Source organism: Trachurus trachurus (assembly GCF_905171665.1).
Source record: "Trachurus trachurus genome assembly, chromosome: 3".
NCBI classification, from domain to species: domain Eukaryota; kingdom Metazoa; phylum Chordata; class Actinopteri; order Carangiformes; family Carangidae; genus Trachurus; species Trachurus trachurus.
In genome coordinates, this window is record NC_139893.1 from 37791298 (window position 1) to 37819235 (window position 27938).

The 27938-nt window shown below is 39.5% G+C and overlaps 1 protein-coding gene across 1 annotated transcript; it reads right to left on the reverse strand.

Moving 5' to 3' along the window:
- fah (fumarylacetoacetate hydrolase (fumarylacetoacetase)) lies at positions 1-27704 on the reverse strand. Its single transcript, XM_083995420.1, has 14 exons — positions 27546-27704; positions 27163-27273; positions 26502-26623; positions 26095-26144; positions 24400-24490; positions 19211-19308; positions 18756-18808; positions 18496-18595; positions 10203-10333; positions 8475-8550; positions 4499-4545; positions 2738-2839; positions 1821-1938; positions 1-1203 (listed from the first exon to the last, which is right to left on the reverse strand). The coding sequence occupies exons 1-14, from the start codon at positions 27624-27626 to the stop codon at positions 1133-1135; spliced, it is 1251 nt and encodes a 416-aa protein (XP_083851546.1). The 5' UTR covers positions 27627-27704; the 3' UTR covers positions 1-1132.
- Between the last annotated feature and the right edge of the window lie 234 nt (positions 27705-27938).

Below are 27938 nucleotides of genomic sequence, written 5' to 3' on the forward strand. Positions count from 1 at the left end.
TGACATTTAAACACATTTTATGGTCAAAGCACAAGGACATAACACACAAAACACACAAAAATGCTTTGGCATACAACTGCACATGCACTGTCAGTAACAGATGTTTCTGCAGACATCCACTGCCAGGATCAAAGTGACCACAGACAACTGATCTCAGGCTAAAGTCCACACAAACAGATGAATGACTGAACTTTCTCTCCTGTCAGCTGCTGCAGGGTTGAAACTCCACAGCTTCCCATCAATCTCCATTCATTTTCAGTCTGTCTGTCTCATCCCCTTATCCAATGAAGTTAGTGGTTGTGCGTAGATAAAGCCACTGTGACTTCTCTTCCCTAGGTTATTGTGTTTTAAAAACTTATTTTAGCAGATTCTGATAATTTTAAAGGGATAGTTCACCCAAAATTGAAATACCAACTGTCTTCGTAACAAAAAGACACACCAAAAAACATCCAAATACCTCCATGCTGCTCGTATGTAATGTCCGTCTTGTATTGAAGCCCCGAAATGCGAAATTGTCCCGAAAAAAATTAAATAAGTCTATATTTCAAGCTTGTTTGTAGTGGAAGCTCCTCTTCCCGGTTCGTCAAATTTGGACGAACCAGGGTCCGTCCTCTTACCAGTTCGTCCAAATTTGACGAACCGGGAAGAGGAGCTTCGAGAAGCTTCCGCTACAAAACAAGCTTGAAATATAGACTTTTTTAATTTTTTTTCGGGACAATTTCGCATTTCGGGGCTTCAATACAAGACGGACATTACATACCAGCAGCATGGAGGTATTTGGATGTCTTTTGGTGTGTCTTTTTGTTACGAAGACAGTTGGTATCCATTTGCAACCGTTATATGGAGATGCACTGCTACGCCGAGACCCCCTGTGACTCAGAGAAGCCACGGATAACTCTGAAACTTCTCCCACCAGAAATTTCAATTTTGGGTGAACTATCCCTTTAAGAACCAATTGATGTAAAAAAAAAAAAAAAAAAAAAAAAAGGATTCATTTGATAATATTTTTTGTTATCCAGTCCTTTGTCATTTTCATTATGGACAGTAAACATCAAAGCAGGTTGAGGTTGTAGGTGTTTCCTCCAGTATGTAGCTGAATGCCCACATGAGTAACAGTGTGTGTGTTTCAGTGCTACAGGGCAGGTAGGATGGAGGCCATGCAGGGTCCAAAGCCCACCCTGTAGCCATCTCCTTGACAGTAACCTGGACAGAAGAAGAGATGAGACAACATTATAACATAGTTGGTACAGTTTTATCATCAAGACCAAGTGCAGAATTCTCCTGACCAATATTTGAGTTAACCCATCCACTCTACTTGATAATAGGGCTCTCACACCATCCCAACAAATAATCAGTACACTGGACTTTTGCTCTCTGTCGATTGGACCACTCTGTGACTTTGTGACATGCCAGGCTACAAGATGAGACTGATATGGACACATGTGCAGACACACACGTAATCTGTATGTACTGTCTAGAGCTAGACTTCAGCTCTGTATACTACCTACTGCTGTAACATGTTATGTCAAAATGTCATAAGTAAAAGAAAATGTTATGTCAAAATGTAAAAAAGCAAAAGAAAAGAAAAGATTATGATAAAGATGTTTATTCTGTGGGTAATGGGGGCGGGACTAGATAAGCTTTTGCTTCTCCCGCTTTCCCTTTCGGCCATGTGTATTGTATTATTTGAACTAAGATGAAGTGTGATGATGATGATTAAATTGACATGACTGAAATAAACAAATAAATAAATAAATAATAATGATTGAAGCATCACTATAAGTTGAGTGATGAATGGTCCAGCTGCGGTTCAGACTAACCTGTGAGAGTGACTTCATCTCCATCCTTCAGGAAGGTTCTGGTTTCTCCTCCTCCCAAATCGATGCTCTTAGATCCTCTCCATGACAGCTCCAGCATGGAGCCGAAACTCTCTGGATCCTGTTAGAAGGACACAATAAAGCATTCAGTACCAGCACTGTTACACCAGCCTGTGGAGTCGTCCAATAACTGAATTTAATAGTCGGATGGTGAAGTTTGTGCTTTTATACAGAAAGCTTAGTGTCACCAAATCAGATCCAAGGGTTGTTGAAGTTCAAGACGGAACAGACAGAGCAAATGTGGATGAATTCTGTCTTGAAGTCTGCTCTTTCTTTCAGTCGATTCATCTTTATTCAGTGTCTACACTCAAGGTCAGACACAGGTCATTATTTACCTGGACTGTTCCAGCCAGGTTCAGGAGGCCGACACACACTCTACATTAAAGATCAGGCTTCAAACTGTCCTCTGATCAGACTTATAGATAGAGCTAACACAAGTGAGTCTATTGCTTAGTTATGCTGCTGTAGACACAGATGACTGAGGGATTCCTGTTATCCACTGAGCTCTCTTTCTCTCTCTCTGCCTCTCAGCACTGACACTATAATAATTATTACTATTGTAATTTATTGCTTTACTATTTTGCACTTTATTGGTCTATTAGAGTTATAACCATAACAATTCATATGGTATCATCATTACCTATGAGTACAACTGGTCATGGTCACAGTCTCTGTCTCTCTCCTCTCCTCCCTCATCCCCTGTTTCTAAGACAGACGGTCCCCACCCTGCTGCAGGTTTCTCCCATTGATTGTCAGGCCTGAATTCACCATGATGTCTTACAGCAGTAATATACCATGTCAAACAGCATAGGCTATACACTGTCTTCAAAAAACGACATGCTCCACATGCAGACACTCACAGGTCCACTGATAGTCCCAGAAGCCAGCAGGTCTCCTGGTCTGACGTTGCAGCCGCTGACTGTATGATGGGCCAGCTGCTGCTTCATGGTCCAGTACATGTACTAGTGACACAGAGAGGAGACCAGAAGATCAGGAGTTGATAGAGAGAGATTAAAACAGTTTGGATCAAGGACAGATGTGCTCCTGGGTTAGTCTGCACCAACTTTAAAGGGATAGTAGCATTTTTTTAAGTGGGGTTGTATGATCTACAAATAGCCCCTAAGTACTTTAATTGCAGTAGAAGACTCTCTGCACTCCTGCCGTTAGCAACGCCAGCCCATAGCCCTGCCCAGAGATTTACAACATACAGTGTTGTGAACAGACCCAAAGAAACGGCCTATTTTCACGGCCTAAAAGAGGTTTTACCTGAAAAAAAAAATACACAGTTCCATTGTTAGCTACTGTATAATATTTTTTTTTCCAGCCCTTCAAAGTTTTTATTTGGACCTAACCAACTCACGTATCCCTCCGCCCAGGGTTAACGCCCGCCGATCAGCAGTTGGTTAGGTCCAAATAAAAACTGCGTTTTTCCTGCACTTTGAGGGGCTGGAAAAAATTATATTATAGCGAACAATTGAACTGTGTATTTTTTTCCAGGTAAAACCTCTTTTAAGCCGCGAAAATAGGCCGTTTCTTTGGGTCTGTTCACAACACTGTATGTTGTAAATCTCTGGGCAGGGCTATGGGCTGGCGTTGCTAACGGGAGGAGTGCAGAGAGTCTTCTACTGCAATTAAAGTACTTAGGGGCTATTTGTAAATCATACAACCCCACTTTAAAAAAAATGCTACTATCCCTTTAACATTATCATCATTAAGGTGTAGCCTATGTTTTATAGTGATGGCCCCTGGCAACAGGGCTTGTAACTTAGTATAATAATATAACCAGAAATTAAACTAGAGCACACTCATACTGTAGAAAAGTGTAGTTATTGACAGGGAAGATGAAGAAAAGTAAAGAATAAAAATTTTACAGATGAAAATAAAGTAAGCCTTTAAAATGTTATTTATCTATGTACATATTATCACTTGATGAAAATAGGAATGGGGTGGCATTTGCCTTACATGGGTCACTTGTTTTGTGGGGTGAATGCAACAAAGTAAAGTTTTATTCAGTTCTACATTTGGGAAGTTGTGGCTCTGGAGATTGAGCAAAAATTAGAGAGATTAATGGTTCAATCTCCATCTTGTCCCATGAGACCCATTGAAAATGTTTGGGCACATTATGGAATGTAAAGCAGGACAAAGGAGACCTTGAAGCGTTAAGCAGGTGAAGTAATACATCAAGCAAGAATAGGAAGTATTACGCTTTTGAAATGACAGTGAATCTCCTCATAAGAGTGCTGTTAACAGAGGAGCTGATGAAGCTGATGAATTCCAACTTCAACGTGTTGCAATTCAAAATCTGAAAAACTAATAAAAATAAGAAAAAATAAAAAAGGCAATGACATTTCTAATTTTTTAACTTTTGATATTTTGCCTCATCATTTAGTGTGAACCTGCCTCCTAGTAACTTCATCACAGCTACTGTGGGTTCAGACCTTTTAGCTCATGGCAGTCAGATTAGATGGATACTAACTCTGACACATTAACAGGTATTTGATTATGAACACAATATAATCATTGGTTGCAACCTCTCTGTAAGCTATTAGTAGTATTTTAGTATTAGTTTTCCTTTAACACATCATGCAGCACAGTGGGCGTGGCTTAGACAAGATTCTCACCTTAAAGTTGGACTTGCAGATGGTTGCTGCCTCCGCCATGTCCTGCCCTTAAACAGCAGACAGCAGAGGTTACTTCAAGTGAAACATTTCATATTACTGTTAATGCATAGTGTTGCCATATGGCAACAATTACTTTATCTTCATTTTTCTAAAAAAGTATGATATTTATTTTTGTTTTTACAGTTAGGTGTGAAAAGGGGTCTTTTACTTTGAAGGACATACAATTTATGAGGTCAAATGACCAAAGATATCCTGTTTGCCAGTCCCTTTTGCTCATGGACATTTGCCATGTAAACATCATTGTGTGGGGCTCCCGAAAACTCTCTTTTATTCAGAATTTTGGAAAATTTTCATCAAATAAAAAATTGAAATCACTATCTGGGGAAAGTAAACTTTATTTTTTCAAAATTTAATTCAGTTTTGATGTAATAGTATTTTTGTATGCTAAAATACATTTGTTGCCATATGGCAACAGTATGCAAATATGGAAAATTCCTGGTGCATTCAACGCAATGGAGTCCCATTGACTTACATAGCATGAACCTACCCTGAGACTATGTTTACAACCTTTTCTTATATTTTAAAGGTAAAAACATTATATTTTTTCATATTTTGTGATTAAAGGTATTTTGTAACATATTATCTAAATGGACTTGCACTTATATCTTCTAGATAACTGAATGAAATGACATAAAATGAGTGATTCGATGTACTTCATTGAGACGGGTTCCAGGTTCCAGGTTCTCAGACATTTTAGATAATTGTTGAAATTATACAATGTTTTTATTGTATAAATGTTTGTTTGTTAGTTTGGGTTGAGTATGAGATGGATTTGTTGAGTGTTGCTTTAAATAAAATTAGTTTTTGGTCAAAAATGTTTATTTTATGGGACTTTCCACGATTGCATATTGTTGCCATATGGCAACAATTTACCAACGACCCCCCCTTTACAAAGAAATTAAGAATTTTTTTTAATATTTCTGTTATTTAGACAATTTTAAGTAATAATAACATGCAAAACATTTTTTACCATGCCTTAGTAATATTTCATGCAATATGCAGCAGTGAACTGTGACATTTAAATCATCTTGGCACAGTGAAAAGAAGCACTTGTCAACATTATGAGGATGAGTGGTCAGTGGGTGTACTGTATGAGCATGAGGCTGCTGCTTGGCACCCAACTAGAGTGGCCATTTACTACATGTTCATCTCCAACTCTCTCTCCTCATCTTCTGCCTCTCTCTACCGTGACCTCCATTAAAGGCGACAATTAGAGTTTAAAAAAAAAAAAAAAACATCCAAAAGTGATGTTTGCTTCAAACCTATGAAGGAATACTCATTCATATCCATCATTTCATAATAATATTTCATTTTTTACAAAATGTCAAACTTTATTACATATTGCATTTAAAGGGATAGTTCAACATTTTGGCAAATTGGCTCATTGCCATAATCCCTACAGTCATAGCAGTAGGTTCATTACCTTTAATTGTCGGTGCAAGCTATTTTTAGATAACAACTCTGTCTCGTAATGTTCCATCATTATCTCATAGTGTGGTGAATGTGCAGGTCACAACTTGTCAATGAGAGTGTTTGGAGTTGTTGGATTGTGTATTTGATGAGTTTGATGAGGGAAATCCCAGAAATACCGCACACCTTGCAGAGCTCACATCTGCCCTGCTGATCTAAAAACAGCTTGCACCAACAATTAAAGGTAATGAACCTACCCCTAAGACTATATAGATTATGGCAATCGGCAAATTTGCCAAAATGTTGAAATATCCCTTTAAAGCTGCAGTATAATTAATTGATTAAACAAGTATAAAAAAAATATGTTCACATTTATTACCTACCTACAATAAATCTAAATCATATTGAGTATTTTCATTCTATTTTTCTGATGTTGAACAAATTGTGAACATGCAGTGAGAAAATAAAAACTGAGGTTAATGTCAGACTGTCATGTCTGACCTACATGAAAATATCGATCCGCGTGCGGATCAAAAAGATTTGGGTTTTATTTCCAGTTGTGGTCACAGAGTCTCTGACCTGCTGTGACGAAGAAGAGTGAAATCATCATCACTGTTTCATTCAAGAATCTTTGTTCAGTTAAAGTGAAGCTATGGTTTGGACAGATTGTAGTATAATGATAAAAGCCTTCACATAGCTACACATGCAAGGTCCAGAACAGCAAAACAACTCTACTGATCTATATAAATGTTAATCATCCATCATCCATATCAATCTAGTGTGCATGTGTCTGGACTGTGGAAGGAAGCTGAAGAACCTGCACAAAACCCACACAGACACAGGGAGAACATGCAAACTCCACCTTCATGCTGAGAGTCAACAGTGCTAACCACTCTGCTACTGCCCTTATATAAATGTGCTGATCAGTATTATTGATCACTTTATTGTAACCTCTTTTGTCCTTGTCAGGATCCTGTAGTAATAATGCCTCTATTTTTCCAATGATCTGATTGGTCAGTAATATTGATTTGATCTTCTGAAGTTAAAGCAGAAGTAAGCGATCCGGTGGTTTTGGCTAACTTCTTGTCAGCAGATGGAGTTAGCAGTCCCCGCCCTCGTCCCTACGTCACCACATTCACTCGCATCCCTTGGCTGCACACACAGAGAGGACTGCCCCTTTATGCCGTTCTCTCTCCTCATTGGATAAAGGTTGTAGGATACAAGGAAAGTTTTCTCCTCGGCTTACAGCAGAGCAGAGTGACTGACAGACCCGTGTTTCAGACCAAACACTCTATATAAGTGATTGCTGTCGGAAGATAGAACTATTTAAGACTTATATTAACACAAATATTCCACTTACTTCTGCTTTAAATAAATGTGCTGATCAGTATTATTGATCACTTTATTGTAACCTCTTTTGTCCTTGTCAGGATCCTGTAGTAATAATGCCTCCGTTTTTCCAATGATCTGATTGGTCAGTAATATTGATCTGATCTTCTGCTTTAACCTGCTCCAGAGCAGGTTATTAGTTCAGCATCAGTTAGAACAGCTGAACACATGGTTGTCATTGAAGTACTTTGTCCCACATGTTTTGTGATAAAGTACAGATGCAGATGTGTTTAAACTAGGGCTGACCTGATTATCATATTTTGATAATCGAAGCTTCGCGGACATAAAATCGATTTAAATTGAAGCTTCGACGGCCGGGGCGGTGCGTGATCGTAACGTCTGACGAGGGGGGGGTGTGGGGGTTGCGGCGACGACCGTAACGGAGGGGGGTGCGCGATCGTAGAGGAAATAATGAAAGTAATGGCAAACAAACACTGCATATCTCCAAAATCAGGCAGGTTTCCAGGATGCCAAGTCGCCTACTCATTTTAATGTAACAATTGCCGATGAGAACCGGTGTCAAAAAGGAAAAACGTCCCCTCAGGTGGAGAGAACTTACTGTACTTCACCAGGACATGTAGCAGCCTGCTAACACCAGGTTCCTGAAGTTTTTAAACTGTAGTAGCGGAAAGCTAAAACACGGCTGCAGCTGTGCTGATTGTGCCACATGCGTGTATGAAACACATGATCGCAAGGGAGAAGCTGCAGTTTATGTGTTTGTCGTCCCAGACCACGTCTTCAGAGGCATCAGTAGAAATATAAACAGTCTGTGGCATTATACAGTAACACAGTTAGACTTAATACTGAGAAAATTATAAATTTTTAATATTTCATTTTTAAGATTGGAGCCCGACCTAAAATACTCTCCCCGTTAAAATGAAACTTTTATGTTTGGAAGAAATGAAAACCTTCAGAGACACCGGAGGAAAGTACAGGTGGTAAAATATTAAGCATCATGGATGAGAAAGGTATGGAGAGAGCAGAGAGAGAGAGACATGAGGAATTTAATGGCTGTACTCATTACCATGGATCACCTCAGGGCTTTTAATGCTGTGTGTATGTGTGTGTGTGTGTGTGTGTGTTCATCACAGTGAAACCATTACAGTGTGTACAGTACCTTTAACTGACACAAACAGGTTAATGTTGAAGGTGTAAGGATCGTGGTGTTGCAGGTAGGGGAGGGGCTCTGGATCCTGCAGAGGGAGGAGAAACAGAAATCAGATGCAGGAACGTGGAGGCTGATACTAGTCGCCACACAGACGAGTCAGTCATCCACTAACACAACGCTGCTAACATTTACCCTGAGGGTGGCTCCAGAGGGTTTGGATGCTGATTTCTCAATCAAAACTAGTCCAGTATAGAAAGGTGCACAGGTTAGACTGAGCTCACCAGGCTCTGACTGCTCTGTTAGACCTTCCTCAGGCTGAGTGTCAATAACTGCTATATTGTTATTCTCCTATGGCATTTGCTGATGCCAGCTCCCTCCTCTCTCTCCTCTCTACTCCAGCTCCCAACCAGACCGTGCTGTGTCGTGCCATACCTTAGGCTACTGTTATGGATTGATGTGAAAAGTTCTTTTTTTGTCTTTTCACAGCTCACTCTGCTCATCAAGTAGATTTGCTGCACCTGTGAGGTGGAGCTCAGCGGTTGGTAATCAGTCTGGCTTGGAGACAATGAAGGGAGGTCTGAGACTCTCAGCTCAGTGGAAGAGTTTGGCTCAGACGGTTCAGTTTGGCTCAGATGGTTCAGCGCCATCAGCTGTCTTTCTTTGTGTTTTATTTTAATATTGAGTTTATATGTTTGAATGTGTGACACAAGGGTTAAAGGAGACATATTCTGCCCCTTTTCCACTAATTAAAACAGTTCCCGGGTGTCTTAAAGACATGTCTGTGACATGCTTTGGTCAAAATATCTCAAGGATCAAACATCACAGCTCTTTTCATCCTCTCTAAACAGCCCTGTTCAGAACGGCTGCTTTCAGTGTCTGTCCCTTTAAATGCAAATGAACCACTGCTTGCCCCGCCCCTTCTACTGGTACCGGACATCATGGAATGACAACTGAGGGAACAGCTCGTAAAACCACATGGATTTCAACCTCAGGAGCCTAACAATTACAGCCTTATTTGTCACTTCTCACATTTTGTGGCCCGGAAGGCAAGACAGACACCCAGATTAAAGAGCCTTCAAAAAGTGATATTTCTATAATAGGTCCCCTTTAAGAGTTGTTTTTCAAACAACCCCTTTTAAAACTAGTGACTCCCAAATAAATTATGTTTTGGGTCATAATCTTTAGTTGTTCTATCCTTTTGATAGATTCAGTGGGTGGTACGGTAGTAGAGAAAATCATCTTACTACATGTTGAGTGTGCAGTTTCTGGAAGTTTCTCCCATTTGCGACCTTAATGATCTTGTTTATAGTTGTAGATAGATTTATACCAATCAGGCCTAATGTTATGAGCATTGACAAGTTAAGTGAATAACACTTCATTATGGCACCTGCTAGTGGGCGGGATATATTAGGCACATGTTGTCCTCAAAGTTGATAGTTTCTTAACCTACATCACAGCAGTTATTGCTCTGCTGCTGTCATATTATCTGCTAAATATGACTGCTAAATATTGTGTAGCAACAAAATCTAACTGTTACTGCTGTATCTTCTGTGATGTTTTTTACCGTACCGTACCGTTACTGTTACCGTAGGACAGCCTCAGTTTGTACGTATGTTTTGACACAAGTAGCCATGACAGGTCCTGTTCACCTGCCTCGGTTTGATCCAGTGAGGAGAAGCTGAAGACCTGATAAAAACATTTTCTTCTACATGCTGATCATGTGACCCTTGTACTCACCTGAATGGCGTTGGGCTGTGCAAATGGTAGCAGTGCCTCCATAGGGACCACCCATGGTGAGATCGTTGTCCCGAAGTTCTTCCCCAGGAACGGGCCCAGAGGAACGTACTCCCACGCCTGGATGTCCCTGGCTGAGAAGCAACACGACGCACACACACAACAAGTGTTACAGCATTGGTTGGCAGATCATGACTCAGAAAAAAATAACTATAAATATAAAAAAAAGAACATGGATAGATAAGTTTGCTATGTCCAGCTTTGATTCAAACTGATTTGATTGGTATTCAGGGTCCCAGAGAGCCCCAGCCAAAGGTGTGATGAGGAGCTGGACTGAGACTAAACAGCTTGTGCTCTGTATAGTCACTGCTGCTCCTGCCCCCTCCCGACCTCACTGTTGTAACTGTGTGAAAAATTCATCTCTCAAAACAATGAAAAGTTTGTCAGTCAGAGAGTCTTCTCAGCTCTATGAGCCACGCAAACACCATCTGTGCCACCACACTCTGGCTGCTGCGTAAACCCACTCACATGTAAAATTAACACTTTAATTTATACATGTAGTTGATATGCAAGTGCTTCATTTGCTCCTAGTAATGATCAACATAATAATGACTCAATCAGAAACCAGTTATTTACATAAAACAGACTAAATCCTTGCTATCCACACTTTGCACACATTTTCCAAAGTGGTTTGGATGTATCTGTTTGAATATATCTTTCAAGAATACATTTCTCTTAAATAGCCAGCTCATAGCTAATTGCTGTTATGGCAACAATAATAATATAATATAATGATTTAGAAAATGATGATAAAGAACTTCCAATTCAATAGGATGTTTTGCTTGTGATAGCCAAAGTAAATAGGCTATTTACAGCTATATTTGATTATTGTATAAAGAAAAACTATATAGAAAGTTTAAAGCAGCACCTTATTGTTTGAGAGGCAGGTAATTTTAAAGGGCTAGTTCAACACTATGGCAAACTGGCCCATTGCCAAAATCCCTATAGTCTTAGGAGTCGATTTGTTACCTCGAAAACAACTCTGTCTCGTAACGTTCTGTTATTATGTTATTATCGCGTGATGAATGTGCAGGTCACAACTTGTCCAGCAGAGCGTTTTGGAGTTGTTGGATTGTGTATTTGATGAGCTTGATGAGGGAAAAATCCCATTAGCCTCCGTAGCGTAGCTCTGAGCAGCTCGCGGCTCTGCTCCGCCTTTCAAAAAATAGCTTGCATCGACAATTAAAGGTAACGAACCTACTGCTATGACTACTGTATAGGGATTATGGCAATGGGCTAATTTTCCAAAATGTTGGAAAATGTATTATTATATTATATCTTCTATATGTAGAAGATAAGGGCTTATATACTAAAATAAGTTAAAAAAAAGTTTTATTTTTCTATTGTTTTTATTTGTTACTTGTTGCTACTTGTGTTGTTGTGTGTGTGTGTTTGTGTGGGTGAGAGGAGTTTGGTATGTTTTATTTCTTTTATCCTGTGAAGCCATTTGTGTTGCGTTGTTTGTATGAAAATGCAACAAAATAAAGTCTGATTAATCATCTGTTTTGTATTGGATAAAGTGTAATAAATACAGTAGTGTAAAAGGTAGTTCCCCCCCAAATATCGTAAAGAAAAAGTCTCCAGCAGCACGAAATGGGAAAAAAATAGCACAGTCCTTGAGTAGATGTAGTTAGTTACACTCCAGCTTATACTCAGATTTATGAGCTCAGTCCTATGATGCCATTATCGTCCCACACCCGTGTGCACCCATAAGTCTCCTGCACTGTGGGGCTAATGAAGCAACGGAGAGATAATCTTCAGCTGTGAGAGCTTTACTGCTTGTCAGCTCTCAGTGTCGTCAGCCCCTCACCCACTGTGAACCTTTAAGAAGAGACTCTTCACTTAAACCACTGTGCACCACTGACAACAGTATAGGGAAGGGGATAAAAAGGTGAGCGGGTTGAGGTTGGGAGGTTTTTTTGGGGGTGGTGGTGGTGGTGGTGGTGGTGCGTTTAATTTAGCGTGGAGTTCTATGGTTGAAATTTTAGGATGGCAAATATTCCAGAGAGCCTGTGGTGAACTCTGCTCAAACTGATCTCCTGAGGGCTTCAGCAGTCAAGTACAGAAAGTTAACTTCAGCTGCACATTCAGCAGAAATGTCACAGCACTGAGACTGAATCTCCGACACTGTAGCTGCTGCACAGTCCAAAACAAAACACAAGCCGAGCCGACTGTCTGGACATATCTGTGCAGCAGTGTGACGCGCTGTTCCTGAAATATTCAGTCTGGGAAAAGTGTTGCATCTCGTCCAAAACTGTGGCACTACTGTCTGGTGTATATGCATATAATGGATTTTAATATAGTCTCCCTTGAGTCAACTACAGTGTGACTCTTATCTAAAGTGGAAGAATTGATATTAAGACCTCTATTTTATTGTTCAAGAACTACCCCTTCACCTTTGACTGAGGGAATACTGCAGTCTACATATTCTAAGTGTTTACAGTATGTACTGTATACACTGTGCTAGCCAAAGGAGCTGAGCCTGTAGATTCAGTCCTTAATGAAAAAGCTGCTGCTCCTTTTTACACTTCATTCTGTCACAGGCTATAAAGCTGTAATAGCTGCTGTGCTTTACACACACACAGGGCTAATGAGGTCTCTGCCAAATGACTAATAAAAGAAAAAGTAGAACATTTCCTTGCAGAGATTTTGAGAGTGCCACGGGGGCCGCTGCCGGGGGTGTGATCTCTGTCAACAGGGGAATCAAACCCACAACCTTAGGGTTAAGAAAAAGCCAATCAGACAGAGCGCTGACATTGAGGAGCTGTCAACCTGTCTGTGTAGTGTACATGTGACTATAATTACATTAAGTTACCTGTGTGTGTGTGTGTGTGTGTGTGTGTGTGTGTGTGTGTGTGTGTGTGTGTGTGTGTGTATGTGTGTCTGTGCGTGGGAGAGGAAGAGCGTGCATGTGTGTGTGTGGTTGTGTTTCACAGACACTTCATGTGGAAGATAGGGGGTGTAGCACCACATTATGTAATAATGCCGCATTATGTAATAATGTAATACATTCTCACCTCATTATGAAATAACACCACACTTTGTAATAACATTTTTAAACACAATATGTAATACACTTTGGGGCATCAGCCTATCCCTGATGTCCTGGTCTTTTAGAATGTCCTTGTTTTTTTAATAGCTAATTTAGCTTTATTTTTTTTCCATTTTTTTATTTCTATTTTATTTTTATTTTCTATTTTATTTCGCTTTGAGACTTGTTCTTCAGGTGAAAAGTGCTCTATAAATACAATTTATTATTATTATTATTATTATTATTATTATTATTTTGTAATAAGTTGTTACATATTGCATCAGTTATTACAAAATGTGGGTGTTGCACTTTTTTATAAAGATGTAATAATTTGGTGCATTTTGTAACAACTTTTTTTTTTACAAAATTATGTCAAACTTTATTTCATATTGCATTAAGAATTTTATTATTTATTTAAAATGTGGCAGATTATTACAAAAAGCAGCCTTATTTCATTATGAGGCTACAGGGGTCAGACGTAGATAAAGTGCAGAGATATCAGAGAAGTCCCTAATTAGTTAAATTGGCCTCAGCTGTGGTTCTGGCCTGAGACTCAGACGTTGCCATGGCAATTTGAGGGGGTTGCCATGATGATAGATGCACCCCAGGCCGAGGGAGACGTGAGGAAAGAGTGTGTTTTTCTGCCTCAGCGCTCGTCTCACATTTGGGCTTATTGTGACAAAACGGTAGCTCCTATCAGAAAAACAAGCAGACCGTGAGCGTCCAGAGGACTTCCTGAACATGTTGATATGTTTTTGGTGTTTCTGGAGTTAATATTTTGGAAACCCATGCAAGTTAAAAACAGGGGTCCCTTCTGCTTCTCTCAGAAAGTCTTTGTATTGGAATCAGCAGGCAGCCAAGGGAATCTGGCTGCACTCAAAAGCCCACAGTCTCTGCTTTTTTGAGCACATTGTGGGATAGAGAACAAGTTTGTCTACATCTATGGAAAGAATCATGTGTGTAGAGTGTAATTTGTGGCCAGGAGCAGCGTGTAAAGAGAAAAATGTCAGCAGGCTATACTTCCAACACTCTAGCCTGAAGATTCCACACAATGCACACCCATTATAATCTCAAAATATCTCAAAAATGGTCATGGTGATTGAACAGTGATTGATCAAAAACTATAAAACTGAGGAGGTTCTCGGTGCGTTGCCCCGTGTCACTAATAACGAGTGTTGAAATGACACTCACTACTGTACTTAGGTTAAATGACTTTCTAAATCCTAAGCAGTCAGTGGGCACAGAGGCTTCAGTACAGTTCATTATTGAACATGTGACAGTGAAGATGGAGGTAAATGTATTCACTAAATGGAATTGAAAAAATTAATTGTGATCTGCTTCATTTACTCTTCTCTAATGTATTCTCTTAAAATACGTCCTCCCATGATTCTGTGCAGCATTATCTAAGATGTTTTAGACACCTCTGGTGCTCTCACAGCTTTCACCTCAGTATATAGATTTAAATCTATTCAGTGCTATAACAGGTGTGCATCATTAGCCTTTTCTATGTTTTTTTTTTTTTTGACTAGTCCTATTTCTATCTGTATTCAACCTCAGTGAAGCTCCTGAAGTTGTTCCAGATCTGACTGCTCTCTCTCAGTGAACTGGCCTTAAACCATCACTGCTGTCAGACAAATAGTAAGAGGTTGCACACTGTTGCACACAGGACATTCAGATGTAAGGTGTATAAATGTAAATTATTCCTATTATGCCTTTACTTTGTTTTGGGAAAAAGGGAAACACACATTATAATTCACATAAAACACACACTCATACTTTTCACATTCACAATAGCTATACAAACTCCAGTATACTGTACAGCATCACTACTGATACTCATTACACATCTACAAGACTACTTTTACTTCATTTATCTTTATCTGCTTGCTCTATCAAAACTGCCCAGAATGCCTTATAACCTTAATTTAACCTGCTAAACATATGTCAGATGAAAAACAAATACAATATGTGTTGCTATTTCCCTGTTCCTGACAGACTGTTGCAGGTGAGCTCAGAGTGTGTGTGTGTGTCTGTGTGTGTGTGGTGGCCTAAGGCCAGATGAGAGGCTGTTTACCCAGTTAGAGAATGTTAAAGCTGCCTTTTGTAATGTGATGATTCATCAGTTTTCTCCACAGCTCTAAATCAATACTTATGTCCTGTATTATGGGTCCAGGGGGGCTAGATCTAATTAACTGAGGATTGGTGAGGTTAATGGCTGAAACATTAAAAACCCACCAGAACCTCTGACATATGCAGCAAAGATCTAGGCTACATCTTCTGATACATAAACTACCTGAACAACTCAACTTAACACTCCCAAATGCCTGCACTTAATGTAGCACATACATTAACAAACTCTACTGGTTCCAAAGGCTCGGCTGGTCACAAAAAGGCAACTGGGAGTTTGTTATTATGGCTCCAAAACTGAGATGAGAAAGGCTTCATCTTTAGTCTTCTTTTCTCTTTTCTTTGTTAATGTTTGAAATGTTGTTGCATCTTATTTGTCCATTTTGTTGTTTTTTATTCACAATTCTTTTTTTTTCTTTTAATTGTTGATTTAATCCCTGCACTCTATTATGTTACGGAGAGTGATACAGGGGTAGTGTTTATTATCGGCCATGCTATTTTTATTTTTATTTTTTTATTTGTCAAAGTTTAAAAAGACTACTCTTTTGTGTTGAAGGCGTTTTCATCCCTTTAGATTTAACTGAATTCTAGAAAATATTTGACATCGTGACATTTGTTATCAAACGACAGCAGACATTAGATGGTGGAGTCACAACCAATTTAGAATTTTTCAATAATGATTAATATGTGGCTGTGTTGTGTTGTTGTGGATTCAATTTCCCTTCAGCTGGCAGAGACCGGGGAAACTGTTTGGCAGGCTGCAGTCAAACTGTGCCAGGAGTAATATTAGAGAGGATGACAGTCAGAGAGCAACAACACCATGCAGGTCCTCTCCAGAGATTCCCAGCTGAATCAATAATACATATCCCCCACTCATGTTTTGATGAGGACTGCCTCTGCCATTTAGTCAGGAACCATCTCCATCGGCCTCTATCTGAAGTGACTGCATCAACATCTATAATGCAAAGCTAAATTAAGGAACAAGTGTGCTCCTAAGTGAAACGTCACCGCTGACTGGTGATGCTGCAGGCAGCATCCCATCAGCTTCATTACCAGAGCCAGGCCATACATCAGACCCGTCACGCAAACTTTCCTTTTATGACTCTCAGTCCTGGAACATACCGTATTATAATATTTAGTTAAGTATTAAAGGTCCAGTGTGTAAAATGGGGGGAAAACCGTGACATCCAGCAACTGCGGGAGGAGAAGTAGGAGAGCAGGCATCACTCTGCAGAGTAGGACTCCTACTTGTTGTATTTTAGTAGTTTTTTTTATTCTACAATGAAAAAACATGTGAAATGAAATGTTCAGATGTCTTACATGTTTTTGAAGCCAAAATTAAAACGGATAAATCACTGTTTTTCTTGAGAGACTCTCTTTCACAAAAATGCATTTTTCTCAGCTTTCTAGAAAAAAAGTGGTCTTTTTGGTGCAACCAGGCTCTATTCAACTTAAGATATATCAAGAATGGAACAAGGTACACACAAATGTTTTTTCCCTAGTTAAATAGAGAGTCTCCTCTTTCCTTTGAGCTGTTTGGTGTTTTCAGAGTCATAGTACAAAATATTCCGTTGGTCTTGAAATATTACTCAAAATGCCCCAAAACGCTGGCACATGGCACTGACCATTTTATAAAAGGGCTGGCACTCAATGAGTTAATGCACTCGAAACTCACAGAACACGCTCTCTGGCTGGCGGGATTTTCCATTAGGGCTGCTTGCTATATGTTTATATAAAAGAATAATTATAAGGCTACGAAAACCAAATGAATTTCATTTTATAGTGATTATACACTTATACAAATATATTCATGGGTAGTATATGCAGATTTTCCCAATAAACCTTGCCAATTGGACCTTTAATCCATCAAACTGTCATTAAAAACCAGACATACGAGACATTACCCACATATAAATATAGTAATATATCATTATACATGTCCCTACATCAAGACTAATATGTCACCTGTATTACTATCACATCCTCTGGATATATGTTTACAACATGACAGTAGTAAAATAGTAAAATTACATTCATTAAAAGTATCTACATACGTATATGTCAGTCTGTGTTGCAAGTGCAACTATATAATATATGATACATGTTTAATTTATAAATGCAAGCTCATTAAAACTGCAAATACATTTTCTTCTTAATTTTAAACATGTCTATTTACACATTCCTGGAACATGGTCTGAGGCTGTTACCCACTGTATATAGGATGTATGTTTATGTAACATGCTGTATGTCCAAAATAAATTTGAATTTTTATAGTGGGTCTTCTATGCATTTTATGTGTGTACAATGTATTTTGCATTATCTTTTCATTTTTTAAATTTTATTTTTTAAATTTATTTGATTTGATTTATAATTGGTTTTCTTTTTTTTATATTTTATACTCTACTGATCGTTTTTAATGCCTGAATGTGCTTTATATACTGTATATTTGATTGGTTTTGTGTGTGTGGTGCTGTGGATCACCTTATGTGATCATCTCACTTCTCTTTGGTCCATGACCAAATAAGGTGCTTGCCATACCAGAGCTAATTGATGTGTCACAGGTGCTCCCCACTCTCCTCATTGGTTGGGACATGTGGAGGATTGGTCAAGATCTCTTTCAGCTGTGTCTATTTGAATGATGTGTTGAGTTTGTTTCTCTATGACCCTGATAAAGGCTACAGCCGAAACGCGTCGGTCTAATAAAGTTGTTTTTCCATTACAAGTGTTGCTGGAGCTCCTTTGAATGCTGTCCAAAATAAAGCCACACATACATGAAATATATGTCAATATATGAAAATGTTAAAATTTCCAATAGTTTTGATTTATATATATATTTTTTTACACATATGTGGATTTATGTCATATATAGACATTGAGTATATAGAGTACATACATTACAGTGTGTGGGTGGAGATTAGTTTTATGACATTTTAGAAGAACTGTATGTGGCCGATAATGTATTGCAATGCATTGCATGATCCCTGGTTCACCATGAAGTGAGAGGGAGCCCTCAAACTGTTCACAAACACCCAAAACAAAGGATGATGTGGGTGTGACATAGTGTGCAGAGACTCTTACCACTCCAGTCATTCATCACGACCATGCCAAAGATGTGTTCATGGGCTTTGTTGATTGGAATAGGCTCTCCCAGCTTATTCCCTCCTCCAACAAAGAAGGCCTGACAAGGGAAAAGAAGTGGCATGACACATTTGTGTATGTTGTTGGTCATTATTGTGAATCATACAAAATTCAGTCCTTTCTCTCAGGCATTATCTCAGTATCTGTTCAAACAGTACATACACACACAGGTGCTTGGATTAAATAAACAGTGTAATCACCATTTCCAGCTCAATGTCCAACTGCTTCGACGGGCCAAACACCGGGGGTTTTGCTAACAGAGGGGGAAAAGGCAAACACTGGTTATCAACAGCCACATGCTCTGTGTCGTAATCAAAATCTGTTCAGAGAGTCACATCAGGGGAATCCACTTCACATTTAGGGACAGAAATGTGGTTCACACAAAGAAAATATTAAATTTAGGGGCTACAGCTGCTCCAATTCCATTCAAGCAGTAAACACAACAATTACATATTAAAGCCACGGCCAGATACACCTGCTGCCTTCAGCACTGCTCCAGGTGCAGCTTAAATAGATAGAATATGGACTAATGAAGACAATGAAGTCGTCTGGAGCTAGATTTTTGTTAAAGGGATAGTTCTATCCCTTTAAAGGTTTTATGTCCCAAGTGAAACTCTGTTACAAGCAACAAGCCAAACAGTGAGAATAATCTTACTTTGGTCAGGTCTCATCTGGCCTGAGGGGCGGCGGATGGGGGTCCCAGAAACAACCACCGACGATGCTCTGCCATGGTATCCCACTGGAAGCCTCAGCCTGCCCAGAACAACACCCAGATTAACACAACAGAGTCCACAGCAGAGTCGACAGAGCAGTGATGATGTTTTACATCAGTAGTAATTATGTTAAGCACACAGATGTGAACGTTTGAAGGGTAATTCATTAAATTAAATCATGCTGTTAAATGTAATGCCCATTAGCACAGACAAAAACTGAGCACCATATGAGATCTTTAAAGATATTTAACTCATCAAACATAGCTACATATTGCATTCGTATGAGTTAGACATATAATATATATACACATCTAAAATCAACCCATCAATATAACATACAGTACATATATATATATATATATATATATATATATATATATATATATATATATATATATATATATATATATATATATATATATATATATATATATATATATATATACACATATATATTAGGGCTGTTCGATTAATCGTTTTAAAATCGTAATCGCGATTATTTGGAATCGTAAAAATCGATTTTTTGAAATCATAAAAATCGATTTTTTACTCAAACTAGGGTAATTACGGTAAGCCCCCGTTCATGAATCTGGGCTGCACTGAATTATCGTAATGACTGCTGCCTCCTTCCTCCCATCACGCTCTCCCACTGCTCTCCCCACACACTGTAAACAAGCATGTCGGCATTTTGCTAAGACCAGTGAGGTTTTCGTTGCCAAAAAGACCAACGGCCCTTTTCCACTACACAGTTACAGCTCTCACGTTTTTTTTTAGATAGATAGATAGATAGATAGATAGATAGATAGATAGATAGATACAGTGGCGTGTACAGGGGGGGGCAGGTCGCCCCCCCTCGTGGCCCAATTTAAAGGTACTTTATTAGTCACATATACAGCTAGTACAGTGAAATTCTTTCTCTGCATTTAACCCATCCCTGAGGAGCAGTGGGCAGCCACGGTGCAGCGCCCGGGGACCAACTCCAGATTATGAGCCAGTGCCTTTGGTCAGAGGCACTGACTGGAGGATCAGGCTAGCTGGCATGTTTTTAGTGGTGGGGGAAACCGGAGCACCCGGAGGAAACCCACGCAGACACGGGGAGAACATGCAAACTCCACACAGAAAGGCCCTGGGCGGCCCGGGATTCGAACCCAGGACCTTCTTGCTGTGAGGCAACAGTGCTAACCACTGTGCCACCGTGCCGTATTGAGAAGAGAGTATTGAGAATTGTTGAAAAACGCATGCTAAAGTGCCCCCTGGGAGCCAAAACGCGCGTTAAAGTGCCCTCTAGGAGCCAAAACGTGTGCTAAAGTGCCCTCATGGTAGCCAAAACGTGTGTTAAAGTGCCCTCTAGGAGCCAAAACACATGTTAAAGTGCCCTCTTGGAAGCCAAAACACATGTTAAAGTGCCCTTGGAAGCCAAAACGTGTGCTAAAGTGCCCTCATGGTAGCCAAAACGTGTGCTAAAGTGCCCTCTAGGAGCCAAAACACATGTTAAAGTGCCCTCTTGGGAGCCAAAACACGTGTTAAAACAGGCCACATCGATGTTTTTTAATCTTAAGGTATTGATATTATAAAACAGGCCAAATCAACGTTTAAAAAGGCCAAATTTTTTTCGCCGCCGACCACCAAACGCACCATGTCGCTACAGTCTCACTCTTGTCATTTTCTGAAACATGGCAGCCCTGAAAGTGCCCTCTAGGAGCCACATCTAGGAACCAAAACGTGTGCTAAAGTGCCCTCTTGGGAGCCAAAACACGTGTTAAAGTGCCCCCTTGGAAGCCAAAATGCGTGCTAAAGTGCTCTCTAGGAGCCAAAACGTGTGCTAAAGTGCCCTCTTGGGAGCCAAAACACGTGTTAAAGTGCCTTCAGGGAAGCCAAAACGCGTGCTAAAGTGCCCTCTTCAGTGGCGAGGACGCGCTATTAGGTGCCCTTATTTTTCCTTTTCGCCCCTGCCCTTCAAAAAGTCTGTGCACGCCACTGGATGGATGGATAGATAGATAGATAGATAGATAGATAGATAGATAGGTAGGTAGGTAGGTAGGTAGGTAGGTAGGTAGGTAGGTAGGTAGGTAGGTAGGTAGGTAGGTAGGTAGGTAGGTAGGTAGGTAGGTAGGTAGGTAGGTAGGTAGGTAGGTAGGTAGATTAATTAGACTCTCGGTCCATTTAAAAAGACACAAACAGCACACAAAATAGATTGCCATTTAACAAAAAATTGAGATTTTATTTTTGGGCAAAATCTAACAGCCCTAATATATATATACCGTATATATATATATAGCATAGCATATATATAGCATATACATGCCATATGTATAGCAAATTCAATACTTGTATGTACAGATATACATATATAACAGTTGTGTATGGGATGTCTCAGTGTGGCAGGTCATCACTCTGAAGTTTCACTCTGAGCTAAGTGAAACATGGGACATTTTCTTGAAACATGAATAAATGATTACTGTATTTTCGATTTTTAATCAGTTACATTAATATTTCTAATTAAATATTATTCAAGTAATAATCTGCATCTCCAAATTCAGATTACTAATTAAAGGAAAATGAATGCGAGCAATCATAACAAATGCAGATTCACAGCTGGTTTCAGGAGTACGACTCATGGTAATGTGTTAGCCCTGTGTTGAGATGGGGCTTTCATTTTGATAATATTTCTGTACTATCACAGCCAAGTTATGGGGCTTGTGAAAACAGTTGTGTTGTGTTGAACACTTCCAGCCCAGTCGTCCGCGACAGATACAAGTCTGACAATGAAAGACTGAATCATCTGGTGGCTGGCAGGAGAAACGACAGATGGGTAAAAAGAACAACGAACAGCTTCTCCTCCTCAAACACCACTATCAGTGCAGTGAACCCTGAGGAGCTTCTCAGTGGCTGCCAGCAGAGAACTGGCTGAGCTGGCCCGCTCCCAGCGTGAAAGCAGCTGCTTTAATGTGACACAGTGTGATACCACAAAGGAGATGCATATTATTTCATTTGCCACAAATTAAAGGAGCAGACCAATATTGTTTTTTGTTTCTGTCTTAATCAGAGACAGTAGAGAAAGAGGACCCTTCATCTCCACTTACTCCCTTGGTGTCTGCTGTTTGGTTTTACTGCTTTCCATACATGTTTGTATAGGGACTTATGAGTGAAACCATTGAATTAACATTTACATGTTAATAAAACTGCTATTTCTCTGCGTAAAGGGATAGTTCACTCAAAATTGAAATTTCACCGTGGCTTCTCTGAGTTACAGGGGGTCTCGGCGTAGCAGTGCATGTCCATATGACGGCTGCAAATGGATACCACTTTTCTTCGTAACAAAAAGACACACCAAAAAACATCCAAATACCTCCATGCCGCTCGTATGTGCGATCGCGATTTGCGCCGGCGTCAGTAATCGCACTGACGCTGGCGCAAATCTCGCGAGATTTGGACGGACCAGGAAGAGGAGCTTCCGCTACAAACAAGCTTGAAATATAGACTTATTTAATTTTTTTCAGAACAATTTCGCATTTCGGGGCTTCAATACAAGAGGGACATTACATACGAGCAGCATGGAGGTATTTGGATGTTTTTTGGTGTGTCTTTTTGTTACGAAGACAGTTGGTATCCATTTGCAACCGTTACATGGACATGCACTGCTACGCCGAGACCCCCTGTAACTCAGAGAAGCCACGGAGGACTCTGAAACTTCTCCCAGCCCTTAGTCCACATGAGGGTGAGTAGATAATGAGTGCAATTTCAATTTTGGGTGAACTATTTTAATAACACTGTTAGGTTATTATTATTGAGCTGTTTTTGGAAGGAAAACATTATTGGACTGATATGATTTCGTCCTGGGTTGATTAGATATTAAACTATGGAGATAAAGAGATGCACCCAGGCTGGATACAGAACCCGAGCCCAAACATAAGAGAGGCTCAGAGCTCATATTTAAAGCTGGAGCTAAATTACACAACCAGCTATTCATTTGGGATGATGTCTCTGGCAACCAGTTTAATAAGTAAGTCTGTTATTTATCCTTCTTTTAGCTACTCTTTGAACATTACATGAAGCCAAGGGGAGCTGCAGATGCCCAGGATTATAATATATTCTTTTGATAAATATAAATATTATAGCTGGTTTTAAATGTGAATCAAATCATCACATCATATCAATCCATCAACCATATCAGTTTCTTTCTAGAAAATAAATACAGTATATGGAATATGTCCCTGTAATGATGTTGCTATATATACTGTATGTCACCTATAAGGAGATATATTACTGGTAATCACATTTACCACATACCTACAAATAAAGGTATACATTTATAGAATATGTATATGAAATCCCCATTGTAAAATGTATACCTAAATACTGTGTTTTTCTGTCATTTTCATGTGTAGGTTTATGAAAACACCATTAAACCAAAAGTTATGTTTTTCCTAAATCTGTCTTCTCATTCTTGGAAAGTGGTCTAGATATGAAATGTATTCAATTTCTGATTCTGTTTCATATTATTTTATATACTGTAATGTTTCATTCTAAATGTGCATACTGTATATGGAATTCAATACATGCACATACTGTATGTTACATTTGTGCATCGGTACTTTGGGACTTCTGCATCACCAGTGGTAACTTCAAAAAGCTTATTTTGGGTCTGGAACTTCATTATCTGTAATGCACAGATTCAGAAGCACATGCTGTGTTGCTCTCCTGCCCCTTGAAATTTCACATGAATTTGACAGCCAGGAAGAAGAGCCTGCCAATCAGCTGCTTAACCAGAGTGCAGCATGTCAGACAGAGCTGCCCCTTCCCTGTTAAGCATTCCTCCCACATGGGTCCTAGAATAAATGAAGGCTGCCGGTGCTGTGTGACTTAGGCGTGCTGCTGTGGGACGCTCCCTGGGCCCCCGCTGCAGTGTTTAAATGCACACTGGCGCGCTGAGGCCCAAATCAATTAGAGAAACCTTGTAATGTCCCTCCACATATCACTGTTTGCAGAGGGCCTTGGACAATTTGTTTCAGGCTCTCTCTCAATATCTGGCCCAAACGCTGGGCTTGCACCAAAAGGCCTCTCACTAAGCTTTATGTTTACTCTATCAACAGCTGTTAGTTGACTCTTGCTTGCTTGACTGATAGCGTACCAGTTTGGCATCAGAGCGTTCTCCTTCCCGCGGAACATAATGCCAACGTTGGTGGCGTGATCTCTGGAGGAGTAGAAGTCTGTGTAATCGCCTGTGAAGAGGAAAGGGAGAGTTCAGAAGAGGAGCGTCTACTGCCTGCACCCTATCTCACTCAAGTCACTGAAGACAACCCCGGCTCAATGTGCCAAGTCAAAAGGAAAAGAAATCTAACTTGTGGCTTAACAGTGCCCCCTTGAGGTGGAAACCCTCTTAACTACATGAGCACTATGTCCTGTTTGTGTTGCTCAGTATAGAAGCAAATTAGACACAAGTTATACACTGTGAATATATATCCACCTTAAAGTGTATCAATATAATTTGCATATTAGAGAATCCAAAAGTCTGAGACAATGTTCCCATCATGTGTAAAAAGACATAACAAGACAAAAAAACATATAAGCAAATAGAATTGTAATATATTGTCATATTTACATTATATTATATATTGTAATATAAAAATATATTACAGATTTGCATCATATATAAAATATCATGGACATAATGGCATACCACATGAAAAATCACCATATACTAGATATGTTAAATATACTGTGTGCAGTGCACATGTGGGTATTTCACATGTGTTAAAACTTATATCTTCATATATTGTTCAACATGTTTATGGTAAAATACAATTATGTATTACATTTTGTGCAATATCTACACGCTTGTGTAGGTGTAACGGGCATCGTGCAATACAACCTGGCAAATTAAACTGATGTGCACTTTAGGGCCTTGTGCAATACTATCTAGCACTTATACACTTATAGGGTATCGTGTAATACAACCTGGTACCTATGCACTCCTGCACTTTAGCACTTGTCACTTTAACCCAGCACTTACTGTATGCACTTTCTCCAAGAACAAAACTCTTATGGTCCCCCTACCTGGAATGTGTTTGTCAATATGTTCTTCATAGTCATAGTCGCCTTTTTGTCTTTTTGTGTTGCCTAAATTATTATGTGTACTGTTATAGAACTGTTTTTATGTTTTTGGGACTCCGGATGGAAATTAGCACCTTTGCTACAGTATAATCCGGCACATTTACATGATTTTTGTCCATTAATGTGCACTGTCCCATTCAAATAAACAAATAAAGTAAAGTTAAATAAGTGACATATATGACAACATTACAGACATTTAAGTGATAGATTTCATTACTTGTAAAAGCTCCATCAATCATAGGGTTTGGGCAACCAAAGCCACAGTAACAAAACCCTCAAGGCACTGTGGGGACTCCTGTATGAGCAGTCCAAGGCCACTCAGATGTGTCAATGTCTGTTCTTTATCTCTGGTCTGTTTCAACAGAGTTTACAGGGTTAAACTGTGATGAAAACCTATCAAAGTGAGGGGAACAAATGTGGGTGGAGAAATCACACTCTTGTCAGCTGCTGACATTAGCATAGAGCAACATGTAACACAGCCACACTGAGTAATCCATGTCAGAAGGTGAGATATACGTCCTGAAATGAAAGACTGACTGGAGCAAATGCATTATTCAGCAAGTGCGATGGCACGTCGGTTTTTAAAAACACGATGCCAAGGGGATGGAGATCGCATTACTGTGCTGTGCTGAGGGAAATGGCCTCTGAATGAAACAAACTGCTATGACAGGTAACGTGATAACAGGAGACTAAGGAGGAGAGGCTCACTCACCGATGTCTGCAGGAAGGTGCATGGTGGCTGCACTCTGATGGACAAATGCTCTGCAGAGACAAACAGACAAAACTGAAATGAATTGGTCCAAAAAAAACAAAACATTGTCAGCAAATAAGCACAGCTATTAAGATTCAGGTTATAAGGCTGGGTTTCCCCTATATAAGAATTAATTTCTGGAACTGCACAAAATAGAACTGCCTCTAAGTCACATAAATGTATATAAATGAAATACATATTGTCAACGTATATGGTTCCATTATCTTCTAGATATTTTAATATGCATTTCATCTTATAAACGTATATCTTCATATTATCTCCTTATAGGTGACACCTATTGCTAGCATCACTCTTGATAAATGAACATATCATATCATATATTTCATTTATCTGTGGGATGGACCAACCTGCTCCGGAGGCTGATGTCATCTTTCAGTGTGCTCTCATTGGCTGACAGCAACATCTGCAACGTCCTCCTGACCTCCCTCCAGGCCTCATACCCCAGAGCCATGAACGCATTCAGCGTGGCCTTATAGCAAGACACAGGGTAAAAATGAAAATATGATGACAATGAATGAATTAATGAGTACCTTTATGTGCTCACATACGACAAAACGCACTTGTCTCTCATAAAAGAAAGCTGTTTTTCATTCAGTCTGATTAAAGATAAAATATGATAATAACCTGTAATCCTGACCATGTTCAGCATGAATGTCTCAAGCACTGATTCAGATGAAGACATAATCCAATGAAAGCTCATCCAGCACATACCTGTATACAGAAAATCTGTCTATTGTGGGCAGATATTTCTGTGCTTTCTGAGAATTTTTCTGTGATCTTGATTTTTTGACCTATACATCTCGTAGGTGGTGGAGTACATTAACTCATGTATTGTACATCTGTGCACATCTGTGGCTGCTTCACCAGGCCCTTTCTAAAGTACTGTAGTATGATGAAGTTGGAAGTTCACTACAGTGCTGCCCAGTACGACTGATTAATGTCAGACTCAAGAAGTTAGGTGAGTTGTGGCGCCACTTTTCTGAATAGTCATAATCATTAAAAACTCACCTTGTCAAAGACGTCCTGATGTTTGGACATCACAGGTCCTTGAAACAAAGACTTAATCACGCTGAGGTCCAGTATCTGGTCTCCAATGGCAACACCAATGCGATGTTTGGGCTGGGGAAATACAACACACAATGACATGACTATATGATTTCTGTTCCCCTGCATCTATCAACTGATTCAACCCCAAACAGTTTAGAATATGAGTTTGAGTAATTTTGCATTTGTAGTTATGCAGTTTTTGTATTTTCCTTTTGAATAATCCTCATTTGCATGATTGGTTGTGTGACTTTAATATTTCACAGTTGTGATGATGATGAGAGGCAAAAGGCACACACACACATCAATGAGCTAGAATCAATGAGCAAAATACAAAGTGCACTCACATTATCTTCTGTGGAGAATATTCCATAAGGAAGGTTGTGGTAGGAGAAGTTGGAAGTTGCATCTACTTTTATAAAAGACATCTTCTCTTTGCCAGTGGTATTCCACTACACCTCGCTGAGATTTACAGAATGAGTGAACAACAGCTGTAAGCGCTTCCAGATGTTTAACTTTGGACAGGCCCGCCTCCCCACACACAGCCAATCACATGTTGCCTGTAGGATCCACCCTAATCCAGCCCTCTGGTAGTTAATGCAAACCAGCCTGGTAAATGACTAAGCAAAATTGTTCTCCAGACACAGATCAGTCTCCTTGGTTGGTAGCTGAAATAAAAGGACAAAAGGCTTTAGGTAGTGACAGGACAATAAAAAACATGTATGAGGATTGACAGTTTC

Excerpts from the sequence above, each read along its gene's own strand:
- fah (XM_083995420.1), bottom strand. The coding sequence starts at position 27,626 with ATGTCTTTTATAAAAGTAGATGCAACTTCCAACTTCTCCTACCACAAC. Across the intron at positions 8,551-10,202 it reads CACAGCCCAACGCCATTCAG|GATCCAGAGCCCCTCCCCTA; the intron begins GTGAGTACAAGG and ends CTCCCTCTGCAG. Across the intron at positions 4,546-8,474 it reads CCTGTTTGTGTCAGTTAAAG|GGCAGGACATGGCGGAGGCA; the intron begins GTACTGTACACA and ends CTGCTGTTTAAG.